Here is a 20,214-nt window from a genome sequence, read left to right on the forward strand (position 1 = left end):
GTCTTGTGCTGTTGAACTAATCACGCAACATTCATTCCCTACTAATAAATCTACAACACTTAAAATATAAATCCAGGGACGTTAAATGCAATCCGAGGACATTCCGGGGATGGATTTTGTCCAGGGACAGATTTGTAAATCCGGGAACTGTCCCTGGGAAATGGGGACATCTGGTAACCATAGTTTAAAGCACATTTCATGAGCATGGCTTCCTCCACAAAATCTTGGGAACCACTTTACTCATTACAGAGAAAAAAATTCAGTACTCTTAGCAAATTAAAGTTCTTAGGTTTCTTTGGAGGGGAAGCAGTGTCCTTTAAATAGGCTTTAAATGTATTGTACAGATGTGCCCATGTTTTGATACATACTTTTTGTGGGAATTGATCACTGCGCATTCCCATTCATTTTGCTATATTGTTTGGTTTTTGTAAAATCAATAGAAATAGTTATAAAAACACAAAATTGTTACATATGTTATATATGTTTGTAATAAATGTGTATATTATATACATGTTCAAAAAGTTTATGTGGAGTGTTAGGGGAGGGGTAGAATCTCTGGTGGGGGACATGTCATATTCCTTCTGGGGTCGTCCCCCTTTGGTCCCCACCCTGCACACAGCTCTCACCTGTAGCTCCTAGAAGCTGTCGGCATGGGACTGCGGTCACACCACACCCCAGTAACGTATTTGATTGGTTGGCTAAACTAGGAAAAGTTTCCCATCTAGAAGGAAAACTCTGATCCTAAACCTCTGCTGCCTTGTGGGATTCTTCAGGAGAAGAAAGGGCTATGGAGTAAACCCTACACAAATATGGAATGGAGTCCCTAAGACAGTTGAATGGCGCCTTGTGTGCCTCCTTCCGGTAACTCCTGCAGCCAAGCTGCTGCCAAGGGTGTTGCTGTGCTTTCCTTTGGGTCACATCAGCAAGGCTGAGAGGGGACCACCGTCTGGGCAGCCCAGGACCTCTGTACACACTTCCCAGGTTTGCACCCATGGGAGCTCACTTCAGTGCTGCTAACATAGCTGTTTGACTTCAACCCAGAGGTGCACTTTGTTGTCTCTCGAGACAGATGGATGCCAATAAAATATGTTTATATATTTATTTTGATTTATTTATGACACATTTCTTATCCATAGCCTTATATATAGGGCTGAAATCATGGTGGCCATTTATCCCCATTGTCCCCCATAAAGGAAGTGCATCACCCCTGAAAGAGGAAAACAAATCTGCACTAAAAAATTATGCACTCATTTAGATCTATAGTTGCAAATTAGAAACAAATACTATAATGTAAAGATAAATACGTTTCCCTGTAATGGGGAAGAATGTGACCAGGTGACCTGTCCAGGTGCTCGCTACTGATAAACGTATATTTCAAGGACTCTGATCTCTTTTCTTATCTTTAAGCAGAACTTGCACCAGGTGGCCTTCAAATGGAGAACACTTTGGAATAACAGACTGCCCTGTAAAAAGTCCTGGGATATGGTCTTGAGGGCACACGAGACCAGCATCTTGCTGAAGTTAAGCAGGTCTGGGTCTGATCAAAATCTGAATAGAAGACTATCTGGGAACTACACATACATCACATTGAGTTCCATGATTGAAGAAAAAGGGTATGTCTCTCTTTACTATTATTATGTATTGGGTTTAACCCATTTTATGTTACAAGGCGTGTTTTAACCAATCACAGAAGCGTTGGTAGACGAACGTTCTAATGGCAAGTAAGCGCATGCTCTTTCAACTGTCAACTGTCAACGGTCAGTTTATGCTTGGGATTATTATCATGTTGTCCAGTCATTTTGGTTCTTGTGTTCCTATGAGTGAGCTGTTGTCACTAACAAATGTTGAATAAACTTAGTTGTGGAACTTATTCTGCCTTGGGCTTCTGACTTCTTCAGAACATTTAACATTGGCAACAAGGATGGGATGTTGATGAGCTCCCACCGGCTGCCAGAGGCCAAAGACCGCACCGCAGCGCCACCGCCTGCTGCCTCGCAGTAAGCGCGACCTCACCACCATGCTGGACTCAGCAAATAGTCCCGGAAACGAGACCACGCCTGCCACTTCTTCGCAACCACCCACAATCACACAAGCGACTGCTCCAGGTCTGAGGATGGCTACCAGTCATAGTCGGCCGCCACCGGACTTCAATATGAGCCATCCTGCAGATCCATAGCCCTTTCTTCTCCTGCAGAATGGCCGCAGTGGCTCTGCCAAATAAGGAGCTACGTCCGACTACAAGGCTTCACTAGGGAGGCAGACAAGGTGGATGTGCTACTGACAGTGCTGGGAAGTTCCGCCATCACTCTACTGGAAGGTCTGGTGGCACCCAGGGACATAGAGGCATGCACTTTTGATGAGCTGACACAGGCTACGACAAGACACCTCACGCCTCAGCCAACTAAGAACCACCACCGCTATGACTTTGCAGACAGACAGCAACAAGTGCAAGAGTCAGTGAGTGAATACATCATAGCGCTCCGGGTGATTGCGATGTATTGTCAATTCGCTGACATCGAGGAACGACTTCTCAAGGAACGACTTCATCAGTGGCATGCGAGACAGCCATCTGCAAGCTGCTGGCAAAAGACGACATCACGATGATGGAAGCAATGAATATGGCCACGGCCTTTGGGAAGGATAGCGCCCATGAGGCGGCCTGCAGCCTACGTACCAAAAGGAGAACTCACCGCATCCAGCAAGACCGGTCGTCTTCCGTAGGTCCCCATAATGAGGATGTCCACTGAGCTTTGGACCTATCCGACCGACACCACCGCTCCCAAGCTACGAGCGCATCATTGAACCAGCGTCTACTCACTGAGGATGCGTGTTATGGGGTAGGCGTGTCATAGTCCCCCCCCCCCCGTTAAGGAAAAAAGTCTTAGAAGGGCTGCATGTGTCTCACCCGGGGATCGTCTGGATGAAGGCATTGGCCCATAGCTCTGTATGGTGGCCAGGCATAGATGCAGAGATAGAGGGCTGGGTGAAACGTTGCGAGCCCTGCCAGGCCTCCTGGCTGGATCCACCCAAGGCACCAATAGTTCTGGGAGTCCACACAGTCCGCATGGTCTCAGGTGCACGTGGATTTCGTGGGGCCTTTTCAGGGCCAACACTTCCTAATAGTGGTCAATTCTCAGTCCAGGTGGCTCGAGGTGGTGCTGACCTCAACCATGTCCCCTAGAGTGACTATAAATGCGCTCAGGAAGCTATTTATGACACACGGCTTGCCAGACACACTGGTGAGTGATAATGGGACCGCTTTTACTTCGACGGAATTTAAAGAATTTGTAACCAAGAATGGAATCCGCCACATTCGTTCCGCTCCTTTTCACCCAGCCACTAACGGTCAAGCTGAATGCATGGTCCATACTACCAAAGATGCACTTAGGCACATAGTGCATAGAGACTGGACTCTCCAGTTAGTGGAGTTCTTATTTGCCCAACACATCACCCCAAGTGCAGTGACTGGCCGGAGCCCAGCGGAGTTGCTTATGGGGAGCCCGACTGGGCTCTTGAGCAATGACCATCCACTGTGGTGTGGTGGGCTCCAAAAGGGTTCTCCCCGGGGGGACACTGTGTACGTCCAAAACTATGGGCCCAGACACAATTGGGTTGCTGGTATCATTGCCCTTTGTACAGGTCCGGTTTCCTACGATGTAGGGTTGGAGGAGGGACTGGTTTGGAAGAGACACCTTGACCAGATCAGAGCCAGGGCACGTCCAAACACGGAACTTCGAGTGGAAAACAGAGGACAGAGAAATGGGTACTTCAGGAGATTCTGTGCCCAGGCCAGGGTGGGAACCAGACGGGTTGCCGGTGACTGAGTTATCCCAGCAGGGCGACTTCAGTTCGGAATCCTCAGTGGATCCATCGGCAGTGACCCCTTCCGAGCCGGCCTTGCTGACCGCCCCACTCAGACTGCGGGTACCAGAGGAACCTCGTGGGTAACCCACCTCCTGGGTACTGGAGGAACCTCCTGGGTCACCCACTCGAGCACAGGAACCCTGACAGTCCCAGCGGGAGCAGAAAAGGCCGGCACCCCTTGATGACTATGTTTGTTCCTTTTGTTAGGAAGTTGGGGGGGAGGAGTGTTATGCATTGGGTTCAACACATTTTATGTTACAAGGCGCGTTCTAATCAGTCGTAGAAGCGTTGATAGACGAACGTTCTAATGGTAAGTAAGCGCATTCTCTTTCAACTGGCAACTGTCAACATGCTTGGGATTATTATCGTGTTGTCCAGTCAGTTTGGTTCTTGTGTTCCTATGAGTGAGCTGTTGTCACTGACAAATGTTGAATAAACTTAGTTGAGGAACTTATACAGTAGTACCTCAGGTTAAGAACTTAATTCGTTCTGGAGATCTGTTCTTAACCTAAAACTGTTCTTAACCTGAAGCACCACTTCAGCTAATGGGGCCTCCTGCTGCCGCTGCACCACCGCCGCACGATTTCTGTTCTCATCCTGAAGCAAGGTTCTTAACCCGAGGTAATATTTCTGGGTTAGCGGAGTCTGAAACCTGAAGCGTAAGTAACCTGAAGCATATGTAACCCAAGGTACCACTGTACTGCCTTGGGCTTCTGCCTTTTTCTGAACATTTAACAACTATATTTTCTCTAGTCCATCACCGTGCTGTTTTCATTGGCTTCTCCTAAGAGACTAAAGGCAGAGCGGGTGGGAGCAGGAGGAAAAGGAGGGGACTCTGGTTTGTAGAAAATAACTTGGAGAGAGGTTAAGGAAAGGCCTTGCTGCAGAGAAGAAGGGTCTCTCTGTGTATGACACCTTCAGCTTTCTGATGGCAAGGTGGAAGAGAAGGGAGGAATTGGGTGGACGTAAAGGTGGCGTATGGAGGAAGGGAGAAAATATGGTTGGGAGGGAGGTGGATGGGTGAGACAGTTTAGGGTTCTGGGGATGAGGAAGCTTGAGAGGAGAAGGAATTGGGGAGAGGGAGGAGGAAATGGATGGCGTTAAAGGGGGCATTTCCAAGAGGCACTAAGGTAAATGAAGGGGAATATATCAGCATCCTTTTCTTCCTTGTCTGTTCCTTTGCTGCCTCATATGAGAGTGATAAAGGATGACAAGCCCTCACTTATTCTGTAAAACCTGCACACATTTCATCTCACCCTGGCACCATGTGTTGTGAAAATGAAGTCCTAGATCGGGGGTCAGCAGACTTTTTCAGCAGGGGGCTGGTCCACTGTCCCTCAGACCTTGTGGGGGGCCGGACTATATTTTGGGGGGGGGGGAATGAACGAATTCATATGCCCCACAAATAACCCAGATGCATTTTAAATAAAAGGACACATTCTATTCATGTAAAAACATGCTGATTCCCGGACCATCCACGGACCAGACTTAGAAGGTGATTGGACCGGTTCCGGGCCCCAGGCCTTAGTTTGCCTATCCATGTCCTAGATTCAATGTAGTAATTTAGAACAGGTATTTCATTAAGTAGTAAGCACCCATGTATGTACAACATATGTAACAACACAGCTCATACCCTCCAACCGCCCCAGTTTTTGAGGGACACCCCGGATTCACAGAAGCATTCCCAGCTTCTGTTTGGATCTGGGAATGTCCCCCTCCATAACTGCCGCTGCTGAGCTCAGGAGGAGGATGAGCTGGCAGAGCCTCTCCATGGCCACCACTGCCAGCCTTCTCCCTTTGGCAGCTCATAGTGGCTGCTAGAGAGTGGGCAAAACAGAGGTGTAGCTAGGGGGCAACGGGTGCACTGGGCACCAATCACCCAGGGGGCAGTACTTACCATGGGGCTTGCAGTGCGCCCAAGCTATGCATCTCTCCTGGGAATGACGCAGTGGCTCAGGCGCCTGCAGGCTCTGTGCTGCCCAAAGCAGCGTGGGGCTTGCATCCACCCACCACATCCCCTCAGCCGCCCTACAGCTGAGGGAGAGGAGGTCAGCAGACTGCATGCAAGCTCCACACTGCTTTTTTGAGCAGCGTGGGGCTGGCCTGACTCAATAGAAGGCAAATTCCTGTGTTCCATACCAGGCCTCAATTAAAAAACATTCCATTTTTGCTGGCCCTGAAGTCTGAGTGGAGTGAGTTTGTACAGACCTAAAACATAATTCTTAGCACCTTCACTGAACAGTAGGTCCCAGGATCTTTTGCAGGGGGAAGCCATTACAGTTAAGCTGTATATTTGTAGTGTAGATAATATGTGCTACTAGCTGCAACCAGACACCTTCAAGTTACTTTTGTTGTTTGGTGAGGTAAATGTGATGTCAAAAAGAGAGCTACAGCTGTTGGCAACACATGTTGAGATATATAGAGGGGCAAATGTGCACCAGGCAGGAAACTTGAAGCAGGAACCATGGCCGCTTTCCATGCCACCTTCCCCAAGAAACTCTGTTGTAAGGCAAGTGTGCCGTAAAATTACGTCAAGATCAGGAAGGAAAATGATCTGGCATTTGGGCACTCTTGACAACCCCAGGGCCTGTGGTGTTTTTGAAATGGATCAGCTAGGCAGCTGACAGCTTAAAGCTGACAGAAAGATTGACGGCGTTTTTGTGAGGAAAGAAAAACAGCGGCAAAATGAAGCTCTGGTCGGGGGTGGGAAGCTGAGGGAAATGAGGGAATCAGACAGCATCAAATGGTAATTGAAAGAGGAGGAAATTACAGTCCTTAAACACTCCCCAGAAACAAATTTTTGATGTAAATCTTTTTTCTCTCATATGACAAGAAAAGAAATCTTGATTCAACAACACTCTTCTCCTCACAAGAGCTTGCACATACAGACACACACACCCCTTTCTCAACACACACACACACATACACACAAGCATTCAGGAGAATCAAAATTAGTTGTGACAGCTGAAATTCTGTACTCATCTAAGGACATTTTGACAGGGTACTTAAAAAAAAATACACATAAGAAGAAAAGAGGAAAGTGGTTCGGCGTAGCGCTAGGGGGTGAGGGGGATGTGGGGGGATTCAAAGTGATACAAGACGCATAATTCGAACCTCCTTGGATTGCAAAGCTCCTTTTACCTAAGGGGCCTGCTGCCTTATTTTTATCCAAATGGCTCAATTACCTCAAAGCCCCACAGAGAAAATTATGGATGCTGGCCTTTATTTTCTCTCGCTCTTCCTTCCTTCATTTCTCTCTCTCTCTCTCCCTCTCTCTCATCTCAACAACTGTAGATATTTTGTTTTCTTTACATTCTCTTTTGTTTTGGGGTGTTTGGTTTCCCCCCTCTCCCCATCCCCTCATGGTTATCAGGGTGTGTGTGTGCACGCACACACACCTGAAATGTGTTCTCATATAAAGGTTTAAGAAATTTCAAGAAATTACGAAAATTTGGAGGCGAGTGGGGGGCCAATGAGTTGTGGAAATAAAATGAAATAAATAATGTGAAGGCCATTTTTTCTCAGGTAAATATTCCCACTGCACCTTCTCTCCCCCCCCCCGCACATCCCCTCTCTCAAATTCACTCACTCTTTTTGCACAGTCACCCCACCTCTCATTTTCATTTTCCCCACCTCTCTTTTCACTGCCCCCCTTTTCCCACCACTCCATTTTCTCTTCTTTCGTACACCTCTTAAAGCTGCCGTAATAGTAGCCTGTTTGGCACTTCACTCAGCCTCAATGAGAAAATATCCCCTCTCCCCATCGACGGCTTCGTTATTTCCAAACCCTGCAATAGCTCCTTTGCAAAAGGGCCACGGGGAGTAGCCATTTTTCAGCATTTTCCTTTGCCTCATGTTTGTCATCCTTCGAATTACCACTCCAGGGGGTTCTGCTCGGACCAACACTGGGCCTCGCTATTCACGCCTCTCCTGCTCCTTGAGATCATGCAGGGAAAAATTAGTTATTTATTTTGAGCGCCCGCTGCAACTCGTTTTATCTTCAGAAGTGTTTGTTTTGATTACTGGCAGGGGGAGGGGAGCAAAAAGAACGAGGCTCAGCAGGGAACAGCTTTGGAAACGCTGAGCTGTGGCGGCCTCACGGCCCCTCCACACCCAGCAGGGAGTGCTAGAGAGAAGTGTGCAGTGGATATGTAGTGTGTGTTTGTATATATAACAGACAGACAGACAGATATGGTTGCATATGGGGGTGAAGAATGTTAGCAGAATGAGTGCAATGAAGCAGACGGAGTCCAGAGAAGGAGAAAAGTGATATTACTTCACTGATGTAAAAAGGAGGATAGCTGCAGTAGTTTTTCACAAGGGGAGTCATTCCATTCAGGGCCAGCCCACCCATGAGGCCAGGTGAGACAACTACCTCAGGCAGCAGGATCTACCAGAACGGCAGATCCCAATGTCAGTCTTCCTTCCCCAGTTGTTCCTGATGTAGATCTTTCCTCACCTTATCCCCTGGTAGGAAGTGGTGGGACCATTTCGGGTTCCATCTCAGGTGCCCAAATGTCTTGGGCTGGCCCTGGTTGCAGTTTTTGTGTCCACTTTGTCCTCACATCCAAACTTAGCAGGTGGTAAGTGCAAGGAATAGGGCTGGGCCATAGGCAAGAACACCTGAATCCATACCTAGGAGGTACCAAGGTATTCTGAGCAACTTGGGCAGATGAAAACCAGGAGCCTGAAATTTGGCAAGCACAACATTTATCTCTGCTTATCTGCCAGAGGCAACAGGAAGGACACAGTCTTGCTGTATATACCAAGCCTGGATAATTCCAGAGGACTTTGTACCATCTGCTAAGACAGTGCTAAGGAAACTGGCCCTCCAGATGTGGATGGACTCCAATTTCCATTAGCTTCAGCCAGCATAGCTGATGATGCTGGCAGTTATAGTACAAAAACTTTGGAGGTCCCCATCCCTGGTTCAGAAGAGGAGGAGGAGGAGACAGAGGCAGGTGGTAATAGTGTCTATATTTAAGTTATTCTAAGAGACCAGAAGATAGATTTTCAGACAGTTGGCATATATTCTGAATGGCCTCTCCGAATGGAGAGTTCTAATGAAGCAGCCTGCTCATTGACAATCAGGCCTGGGGACTTCAGGATTTTTTTCATTTCTGACACTGACAGATGGACACTCCAACTGCAAACCTATAATCCTTTGATTTTTCTTGGTGTTCAGTGTGTTTAACTCCTCCTTCCCTGAAAATGCAGGAAACCCCTTGGAGTCAGAGAGTTATAAAGAGCGTAGTAAAGGGTCAAGACCAAGAGATGAAATGCAGCTACTTCCTCCCTAGAGATGAAACTGGTACCAATATCTATTAACACACACTCTCTCTTTAAATCCATTTGAGCTTTGAGACAATGAGTGTTGTGGGTTGATTTGTTAAAATGCCACATTCTGCTTTGTTATTTTAACTGATCTCTATAGGTTCTGTATCAGGACAGCAGTAATTATTTTAAAGGGTGAGTGGAGAACCTCAGGTCTGGGGCCCCTCCAGGGCTTGCTATCTGGCCCTTGAAATTCTCCCTAGGCCACACCCTTCATCACCCTTCCTTTGCAACCTCCTCAATCGTTTTTCTCTACTGGGATATGTCCTTCAACTGTATATTGCTTACTTTGACGGAGGATGGGAAGAGGTGTATGTGTTTAGAAACATCTAACTTGTTAAGGGATGTAATTAAAAAAATCAAAGCAGTTTGCAGCAATAAAACATAAAACTGCACAACAGGCCTAGCAAAATAGAAAAGTTTTCAGCGGGTGTTTAAAAGTTGATACAGAAGACACACACTGAATCCTACTGGCAGAGTATTCTGCAGGACTGGGCTGATGACCTGAAAGGCTCTGTTTCTTGTTAAATGAATGACCAACTACCTTCCTGCAGATGATCTCAGTGATTTCACTGGGATAGAAAGGTTTAGGCGTTAGCCACCATCAATCTGTTAGCCACCATCCATCCTCCACCCACCTCCAGACACTCACACAGGACAATCACTGCCTTCACTGGTTCCAATTTAAAAGAGAGGTAGAACTGGGTATCATCTGCATATTGATGGACACCCAGTCCAACCCCCCTGATGATCTCTCCCAGCGGCTTCATATAGATGTTGAAAAGCATGGGGGAGAGGACAGAGCTCTGAGGTACCCCATAGGGCTCTGAACACTCATCCTCCAGCATTACTTTCTAGACATAGCCCAGGAGTAAGGAGCAGAACTACTGCATAACAATGCCCCTTGCTCCCAACTCCTCTAGAAGTTCCAGAATGATACCATGATCAATGGTATCAAAAGCTGCTGCTAGATCCAGCAGAAAATTGTAAGTTCAACCTGATTGGTGGAAACCAGTTTTACAGGTTGCCTTCATCGGTGGGAGAGATTATTATGTCTCACTGGTCAGTTGCTGCCCACCTTTAGCTGGACAGTGTCCAGTAAATAAAGTGTTGACCTGTCATAGTCCACTTGCTTCAGTGGGTGCTTGGAACTCAGAGTGTCACTAAACGAGTGGACTGAACTGCTTCAGGCAAAAAAAGAAAGAAAGAAACTGTCTTGTGCCTAGATAGCTAGAATGTCAGGACCATTGCAGGTCAATGATTCACGGAAGATGGCCATCATTGACCATGAACTGAGAATGTTCATCATTGATGTTGCCACTCTACAGGAGACCAGACTCATTTCAAATGGCTGCCTCAGAGAGATATACTACACCTTTTTCTGGCAAGGAGAGCATCCAGAAGAACCACGTATTCACGGTGTAGGCTTCACAATGAAGAACTTCCTTCTGTCTGTGATAAAGGGCTCAGAACATTTGTTTTCCCTCGACTTCTCAATTGCCTTCATTTTGGTTAACATCTTGAGCATCCAAGACGGACGGATGTCAACAAGGACCAAAACTCAGGCATCCTTTTAAATTTGCACTTCTCTGAATTTTGCAGTGTGGTTTTCCTGCCAAATAATGTGTTTTTAAAAATGTATATACTGGGGCAAAATGCCCATAAAAATTAATCCCCCCTGCCATGAAAATAACACGAAAATGCTTTATTTTAGGGCAAAATGGCTTTGGAAAAATGTGTCTATTAGGGGAAATTGCAGCTTGTAAACCACTTAAAAGTTCTGTTGACGATCAAGCGTTATATACATTATATACATTTTTTAAAAATTAAAATAAATCAATGAAATAGAAGGATGTGTAGGTTGGCAGAAATTTGCATTGAAAATGTTGAACAATGTTATTTATTATCTTCTTATCTGTTGTATTTATAACCCACCATTTTCTCGTAAGGAGCTCAGGGTGGCATACATAGTTCTCCTCTTCCTCATTTAACCCCATGAGGCAGGTTAGGTTGAGAGGCATTGAATGGCCCAAGCAAGCTACATGGGCTAGTGGTGATTGGAACCCTAGTCCGACATTCTAACCACTTCATGTGGACCTTTCATAAAAAGAAAATGCAAGGTTTACTGAGGAGCTCCGGAAAATGAAGCGGGCTCTCAGACGGCTAGAGCGAGTATGGCAATGGACTCGTGACGGAGCCTCAAGAACATCTTATAGGACGCTTATGAAAGCCTATGAAATGGCTGTGAAAGCTACTAAGAAATCTTACTTTGCAGCTTCCATTACATCCGCTAGCTCTCGCCCGGCACAACTTTTTAGAATAATTAGGTCAATAATGTCCTTAGGAGGACAACCAAATTTAAGCACAAATTCGACCCACAACTGTGAGGCATTCACAAGTTTTTTTGCGGAGAAAGTCCTGTTGCTCCGCCGTGACCTCCCTGCCAATTTAGATACAGTGACTGAACTGGAGGCCCCTCGACTGACTTCAGGTCCAGTGTTGGACCATTTCGATCAGATACTCCCTACTGATGTGGATAGATTCCTCCAAGTTGGTAGGCCCACCACCTGCCTCCTTGATCCGTGCCCGTCTTGGCTGATTAGGGAGTGTCCAGATGTTGCGTGGACCCCCCTGGTTGAAATTATCAATTTGTCCCTTGACACGGGGACATTCCCAGGGGAACTGAAGGAAGCAGTGGTGTGTCCACTCTTAAAAAAAACTTCATTAGATCCCTTAGACCTATCCAATTACCGCCCAGTTTCAAATCTTCCATACCTGGGTAAGGTAATTGAGAGAGCGGTTGCTGAACAGCTTGGTAGGTTTCTGGAGGAAACATCGGCATTAGATCCATTTCAGTCCGGTTTCCGTCCTGGTTTTGGGATGGAGACGGCTCTGGTTGCCCTAACAGATTATCTCTGTAGACAACTGGATCGAGGCGGGTCAGGACTGCTGATCCTTTTAGATTTGTCAGCAGTCTTTGACATGGTCGATCATGATCTTCTGGACCACCGCCTCGCAGACGTGGGGATACAGGGCATAGCCCGTAACTGGTTGTGCTCTTTTATCTCTGGTCGGGGACAGAGGGTGGCACTAGGGAGGGAAATGTCGTTGCGCCACTCCTTGGTGTGTGGAGTGCCACAGGGTGCAATTCTCTCCCCGATGCTTTTTAACATCTTTATGCGCCCCCTTGCCCAGATTATACAGAGCTTTGGGCTGGGCTGTCACCAATATGCTGATGACACTCAGCTCTATCTGCTGATGGATGGCCACACTGACTCGACCCCGACCACACTGACCAGATGCTTGGAAGCTGTGGCTGGATGGTTTCGTGGGAGCCGATTGAAACTAAATCCTTCGAAGACAGAGGTCCTATGGCTAGGTCGGGATGGTATGGGGATGAGGGACCAACTGCCTTCTCTTGCGGGGGCCCAATTAGTGCCATTGCCTTCCGTTAAGAGTTTGGGTGTAATCCTTGATGCCTCCCTTTCCATGGAGGCGCAGGTTACAGCAACAGCTAAGGCGACATTTTTCCACCTTCGCCACATCAAGCAGTTGGTCCCTTACCTTTCCCGCCCCGACTTGGCCACAGTGATCCATGCGACGGTCATCTCCAGGCTTGACTACTGTAATTCGCTCTACGCTGGGCTGCCCTTGAAGCTGTCCCAGAAACTCCAGCGGGTACAGAATGCTGCAGCGAGGCTCCTCACAGGGTCTCTGCCATGGGAGCATATTCACCCAGTGCTTTTCAAGCTGCACTGGCTCCCGGTGGAGTACAGGGTCAGATTTAAGGTGCTGCTTTTGACCTTTAAAGCCCTTCACGGCCTAGGACCCTCGTACCTACGGGACCGCCTCTCCTGGTATGCCTCACGGAGAGCCTCAAGGTCCATAAATAACAACACCCTAGTGGTCCCAGGCCCTAAGGAAGTTAGATTGGCTTCAACCAGAGCCAGGGCCTTTTCAACTCTGGCTCCGGCCTGGTGGAACGCTCTGCCTCATGAGACCAGGGCCCTGCAGGATCTGATTTCTTTCCACAGGGCCTGTAAGACAGAGTTGTTCCGCCTGGCCTTTGGCTTGGAGCCAATTTGATTCCCTCCCTCCCTCCCTCTCTCTCTCTTTTTTTCTTTTCCTTCTCCTGCGATGAGGCTACATTTTAATATTTTAATGTTCCATTATTTTAATGTTGTATTTTATTTTTGTTTTTAAGTTGTAATCATTCATCTTGTTTTTATTATTGCTTGTAAGCTGCTCTGGCTGGGGAGGGTGGGTTATAAATAAAAAAATATTATTATTATTATTAAGTTGATGTAGAAATGCTGAAAACCAAATTTAAAATTGGAAAAATGAGAAATGAAATTGAAAACTTCACCTCAGTGTGCCATTGCTTAGAATTGCAAGAGGGGAGAGTGCAGGGTCTGCTTGTGAGACTTCTATTAGGCCATTCAGCTGGTCATTGTGCAAACAGTGTGGTGGGCTAGTTGGGCCCCCTTTGGCCTGATCTCGCACATTTTTATGTTCTTAAGTTTTTATTTAAAAAAAGCTTGCTTCACAATCACATTCCACAAATGAAATCAGAAAACAAGTCAACACATGATATGTCTCACTCACATCTTGTTAACATATTGTTGAAATTTAAACGGGTCTGAATTTTCCATTCCAGCTCTTGTTCAGAACCCTCCCTGGCCAACCCCGTTGCATTTGGGTTTGAGCCTCCTTCAACCAAAGATACAAGCTCTGCCTCTACTGTAGGCTGACACAGGCCTCTATGGGGCAAAACCAGCTGCTTTGACATTACTGAGGCTTTCTACTCAGAGAGGGAGAGGGAGAGCAAGAGGCCTCTCTGCCTTGCCATACTGCTTTTGCCTCAGGGCTTAAGCTAGGCGTGTCCATCATGATTTCTGCAAAGCTATCTTTGTAAAAGTTAATGTCATGAGTCTCTGCTCCCCTGTTTCCTTATCCTAGGCCATCTGCTGCATTATTAAAACTCCCCCCCCCCTCCTGCAACCTTAGAGAGCTCAACTCGCCACACAGGATTTACTGCCACACCTTAAAAACCATGTTATTAGTGCTATGTAGCTTAGGGGTCAACATGTCACAGTAGACCTTCATTGATTTGGTTTATTATTTTCTTTTTCTTTTTTAAAGAAACCCTCTCCCCACGGCTAAAGCACTTTGCCTCCCAGAGTGGTCTCAGGCTTCACGGGCCTCTTTCCCCTACCTTCCATTGACTGACCTGAGCTTCTCTGAGGGGATGGAGGCGAGAGGGAGGGAAACCTCAATCCAACACTGAAGGCCATCAAGTGTTTCTGAAAACATGGCTGGCGGGGTAAAAAACCAGCTGGGTGGTTGAACTCTTGACCCTTGAGGAAAGATGTAACGTGTCTCCCTAGTTTATTTTAATCAATACCTCTATAAAATAAAGCCGCATGAGGCTGGCTTTTGAGGGCTCTCTCTGAAATCCCAGGACACCTTCTGCTTGTTTGCAAAATCAGAAACTGCCATTTCTGGCTTTTGGTTTAGTGTTGAGCGGAATGGCAGATGGCCCACATGGCCTTGGGGTGGGGAAAGGTCAGCGGACCTTGTAAGAATCTTCCAGCGGTCCTCAGATGAGATCTTCACAACCTTCCTCAGTGGGGAAAACAGAAGCTCGCTGTTAAAATGGTCGCTTGGGACTAGGAAGGACCCCATAATCAGGACCCCATCTACAAGAGCTTGTATAGGCTACCAAGTCAGGTACAAGGTTCTTGTATTAACAGGTACAAGCCCCTTAACAACTTGGTTCCAGGATACCTCAGGGACCACCTGACCCCTTATGTCCCTGCCCAACCCCTGAGGACTTCTGGGGAGCCACTGTTAGTGGCCCCCTGTGACACAGACGGCTTTGTTTTCCCTCCACTGTTGGAGGCAGCAAGCCTCTAAATACCATTTTCTGGGAATCACGAGTGGGGAGGAGAGTGCTGTTGCACTTAGTTCCAGTTTGCAGGCTTCCGATTGAAGCATCTGATCGGCTACTGTGAGAACCAGATATTGGGCTAGAAGGACCACTGGCCTGATCCAGCAGTGTTCTTATGTTCTACCTCTATTGTTGGGGATAATTTTTACTTCTGAATATCAGTTGCCAGGATTAGCAAATGGGGAAGAGAGTGCTGTTGCACTCAGTTCCTTCATGCAGGCTTCCCAGAGGCAGCAGGATGCTCAAATAGTCTTTTGCCTGATCCAGCAGCCAGGCTCTTCTTTATGTTCTGCCTCCATCATAGGAGACAGTAATGCTGCTGAATACCAGTTGCTAAGAATCGCAACTGGGGAGAATGCCGTTCCACTCATGTCCTACTTTTAAGCTTCCTGTTGGGGCATCTGGTTGCCACTGTGAGAACAGGATGCTAGTCTAGATGGGTCACTGGCCTGATCAAGCAGGGCCCTTCTATTCATATGGAGACAAGACAGATATAAATATTAATACTGGGCTGAATGAAGCAGCTGCCTGAAGCAGCAAGCCCTGAGAAGTTTGTGTGTGTCAGGAACATGCTGTAGTTGTAGGCTGTGTGCACCACACTGCCAGGCCTGTGCCCTCTAAGCCAACCTATTGCCCTCAGGTGTGGAAGAGAGCAGTGTTATAACAACACTCAGCATACCCTCCAACATTTCAGCCATGAAAATAGGGATGTCCCATTCCATAATGATAACTTTACTATTTATACCCCACACATCTTACTGGGTTGCCCCAGCCACTCTGAGCTGCTTCCAACATATATAAAAGCACAATAAAATATTAAACATTTTTTAAAAAAACTTCCCTATACAGTGGTACCTTGTTTCTCAAACTTAATCTGTTCCGGGAGTCCGTTCGATTCCCAAAACCATTTGAAAACCAATGTTCCAATTGGCTGCAGGAGCTTCCTGAACTCAAGTGGAAGCTGTGTCGGACGTTCGGCTTCCGAAAAACGTTCGCAAACTGCAACACTTACTTCTGGGTTTGTGGCATTCGGGAGCCGATTTGTTTGACAACTAAGCCATTTGAGAACAAAGGTACCACTGTACAGGATTGCCTTCAGGAGATGGATAACTCCATACCCTCCAACATTTCTCCCATGAAAATAGGGATGTCCTAAGGAAAACTGGGACAGTCCAGGATCAAATAAGAAACTGGGATGGCTTCTATAAATCAGGGACGTCCCTGGAAAATAGGAACACTGCAGGGTCCGAGCCAGTACCAGTCCTGTCAGCTTCTGTAACTGAAATGGCAGCCATCTTGTTTTTCACCTCAGGCAGCAAAATTTATTCACCTGGCCATGACAGGAAGAAGTGAGGAGGAAAGGAGACATCCCGGTAGCCGTTAACCATCGCTTAACAAAAGTGGAAATTCATAAGTCATGAGTGTGTTAACCAGGGAGGGAGGGGCCCCTCATACCTCTCTGTCACAATTCATGGGGTGGTTTAGTACTCTCCAAATGGGAGATTGATATCCCATGATGCATAAGTGCCTGTAATATAATATATGTCAGAATGTGTATGTGCGGCATATGTGTGTGAGTGGGAGAAAAACTAAAATATGGGGGGGGGGGTTGTGGAAACAGTCTCCAGTTGCTCCCTAGATAATGGAATAGGGATACAGGGAATTATGAAATGACCTCACTTCCCATTTTGCCAACCACACCAGCTGGGGTTTCTCACATTGTCCGATCTGATGGGGGACTCTTCAAAGTGTGAGTGAATTTTCAAGACAAGACAATAGCTGAGGTACTGTGGAAATCGTGATGGGAAAAGTTAGGGTTGCCATATTCCCAAAAGGGGGGGGGGGAGGCCTTTTGAGCTACAAACTGGTAGGGAGGGGTTGCCCTGCCAGGCATAGCGCTGGAAGAGCCTAGTGGGGCTTTTCCTGGCGCTAGATGCCAAGGGAGGTGGAGCCTCAGGCTTCCGGTGTGGGGAAGATCGGGTAGTGGAGGGAGCAGGTTGGCTGACTGCACGCACATGTCCGTGCATGTGCCCAATGAGAGCTTCTCCTACACACCAGCTCCTGGCACACTCACAAACACCCACAGCCTGTCAGCAGAGGAGAAAGAGGAGGAGGCTTGACCTGGCAAGACAGTTAGTGGGGGGGTTGTTGCCCCCTCCTGCACACACACACACCTCTCCCTATAGCAAAGTGCAAGGAGTTCTATGTTATTGGTGGTGGTGCACCAGGGGAGGCAGAGGCTGCTGGAAAGTTGCCCCCAGCCCTCCTGTAGTGTCCTCCCAGTCTTTACTGTTGGCTGCAAGGTCCACTTGGAAACCTCTCCTTAGCAGGTACTGGAGAGATGATAAGCCAGCACTCACCTCACCAAGACTGCGTTTCTGTGCTGGAGGAATGGTTGCTGCTGCTGCTGCTTCCCCCAGAAAAGAAAGCCATTGCAGTCATTTGAATCCTGAGCTGCTTTTGTTTTGAGAAACATGAAATTGGTTGAGGCTGTTATTGGATTTTTAAAGCATTTAAAAAAAATTATTTAAAAATATGTTTCTTTTTTAGTCGTCCTACTTGCCATACGTCAGAGTTTTCCTGGACATTTTGCCAATTTGACAAAAATCCGCCCTGACGCCATTTTGTCAGTCCTATTCCCAGACAGTCCAATTTCTTGGACGTATGGCAGCCCTAGGAAATTTCCATCCAAACCAAACAGCAGTCAGTTTTGTCTTTTGTAGGGCTTGACACTGCCTTTCAGCCATGAGACAGACAACAATAATTTAAAACTGATTGAAGGTTAAATATCAAAGGGAACCATCAACTGACCAATAGTGCTTGCTTATTGGACTAGCGCTGTCCCAAGATTTTGTCCTCTTATTTTTCACCAGTTTTCTTCCTCTGCAAAAGAGGCTTCCATTTTTCTCCCCCCCCCCCCCCCCCCGCTTTTCACACTTGTGCATGTGTAGCTTCTGGAAGAGTTACACTAAGATCATAGCCCCAATCTATATTGCAAGTCCAGGGGCTGGGTGCAGTGCTCTGGGCCTCTCTCTGTGGCCCTTTGAACTCTCTCTCTGACCACACCCCATTTATCCAGGCCACGCCCCTCACTGGCCCTGCTTTTGTACCTGAGTGTTTTTGCCTGGCTGAGGGCTGTTTCTCAGTGGTGGGTAGGGCCAGAGGCAAAAGTGGGTGGAGCACGGAATGCCTTCAACACCCATCTCTTTCTATCGTCCATCCAATGCTTTTTTTTTTACTTTCCTGGATGGACGATAGAAAGAGATGAGTGTTGAAGGCACTTCTTGCTCCACCCACTTTTGCCTCTGGCCCCACCCACCACTGAGAAGCAGCCCTCAGAAGACTGTCCAGAAGGAAATGTGTTCCTATCTTCTACTGGTTGCTTGAATATTAAACCCAAAATTAATTTCTATCCATTAAGCTTAAAAATATGTGTTTTTTTCCAGTTTATCTTCAAAGGACAGCTGTGGGGGGCTTGCTTGAAAGAAAGACAACTGGAGATGCCGGATGGTACCTTTCACTGGACTGAACTCCTGATCCAGGAAATGCACATTCTGGGATGGAGGAAAGCCGTGTGGCTTTCTCCAGATGCAGCTGATAGGACTGTGCATCCAGTGAAAGGTTATGTTTTGTCTGGGAGACAGGGAAAGAAGAGCTTCTGAGCTGGAGCAGTCTATCTGAACTTGGGATTTCAGCAGCAAGACCTTTTGAAGGCTCACACAGCTATTCTTTTCAGTGGCCCCACCTGCTGCTTATCACTCCCCCAGCAGGGATCTAACTCAATATGACCATTTCTGAACACATGCAGTTAACAGTTCTGGTAGAGATGAGCCTCTGAGTTTGAACTGGCTGGTGGGAGGGAGGGGAAGATGAAAGCCCTTAAAGAAATCTACAAACCACAGTTGGAGGCAGTAATGAATACCAGTCACTGGAAACCACAGGAGGGGGCACATTGCTGTTGTGCTTAGATCCTGCTTTCAGGTTTCCCATTGGAGCAGGATGCTGGATGGGACCCCCTTTTGCCTGATCCAGCAGCCAGGCTCTCATGTTTTCCCTCCACTGTCAAAGATAGCATGAATGCCTCTGAACACCAGCTGCTGTGAATCGCAGGAGGGGAGAACACTGTTGCACTAATATCCTCCTTGCAGGCTTCTGCTAGGCTACTGGACTAGATGGGCCACTAGTCAAGACTACACCAGAGCTCTTCTTTAATCCATCTGTGGCCCCCCCCCAGCTGTCACAAATCATCCTCTTTGCCCAAATGAGCTGAGTTCCCTGTAATTCACCGTAGATGTGTATTTTGTCAAGTTGCTCCGTTGGTTTGTCGATTTTCAGTAGAAAATCTCTCTCTCTCATGTGTGTATGTGTATACACACATATACACACACATATATACACATATTCCCTGTTCCCCACAAACTCCCTTTTTGCTCCTTACTGGTGACTTTTGTCCTTGATGGGTTCAGCATCTGAATGAGACATTATTATATCACATAGAGGGAGCTATTAAGGAGAAAGCGGCGCCCATTCTCCCCTAGACAATGCCAGGTTTTGCTAATTCTCTCCTGTGTTATCCGCATTTGGGTCCCATCTGGCTGGCACAGTTTGCTCCAGTCCCTCCCGCCATTATGTTACCGCTTGCCTGTTTGAATAATATTGCTTCCCCCTTCCCTTCTACGCTTTATCCACCTCTAGCCTCCCTCTCCCCTCCTCTCCCTTTTCTTCTCTCTTTTAATAGTCTCCCAAAGGCCAGAACCGAACTTGCTTAATAGAGTAATGTCAAATGTGTTCAAAACAGACCAATAAAAAAAAACCTAATGCATTTCCTGCTCTTTGTCTGTCAATCGCTCTAGTGCCTAACATTTTCCACTCTGAAAACCACTTAAAACACATCTACAACAATCCCTCACAAAACAGCCACTTGTTGGCTAATTGTAGGAACCTCCCTCCTCATTCCCCCCCACCTCTGCTGTTCCGCCTTTTCCTCGTCTTTTGCATTTGGAGGATCAATCCTGACCGGAGCACTGCAGAGTGCCTGTGGCTCTGAACCAGAGTGCCACAGCAAT

The 20,214-nt window shown here is 47.1% G+C and overlaps 1 protein-coding gene across 6 annotated transcripts in view; it reads left to right on the forward strand.

Moving 5' to 3' along the window:
- LOC307207534 (uncharacterized protein) overlaps positions 1-20,214 on the forward strand; it is a 30,380-nt gene that overhangs the window by 6,787 nt on the left and 3,379 nt on the right. For 3 of the 6 annotated variants that reach the window (XR_013834690.1, XR_013834691.1, XR_013834692.1), the window contains one exon: positions 1,408-1,613. Coding sequence is in view for 1 of the 6 variants with exons in the window: in XM_079961534.1 (XP_079817660.1) it covers positions 1,408-1,613; positions 10,527-10,608 (288 nt within the window). In the remaining 5 variants the exon portion in view is untranslated. Of the gene's footprint in view, positions 1-1,407; positions 1,614-4,422; positions 4,486-6,887; positions 10,609-20,214 lie in introns of those variants that run through there. The other 3 variants (XM_079961534.1, XR_013834693.1, XR_013834694.1) reach the window with 3 other exon arrangements.

The sequence above is a fragment of the Podarcis cretensis genome (genome assembly GCF_951804945.1).
Source record: "Podarcis cretensis genome assembly, chromosome: Z".
Taxonomy (NCBI): domain Eukaryota; kingdom Metazoa; phylum Chordata; class Lepidosauria; order Squamata; family Lacertidae; genus Podarcis; species Podarcis cretensis.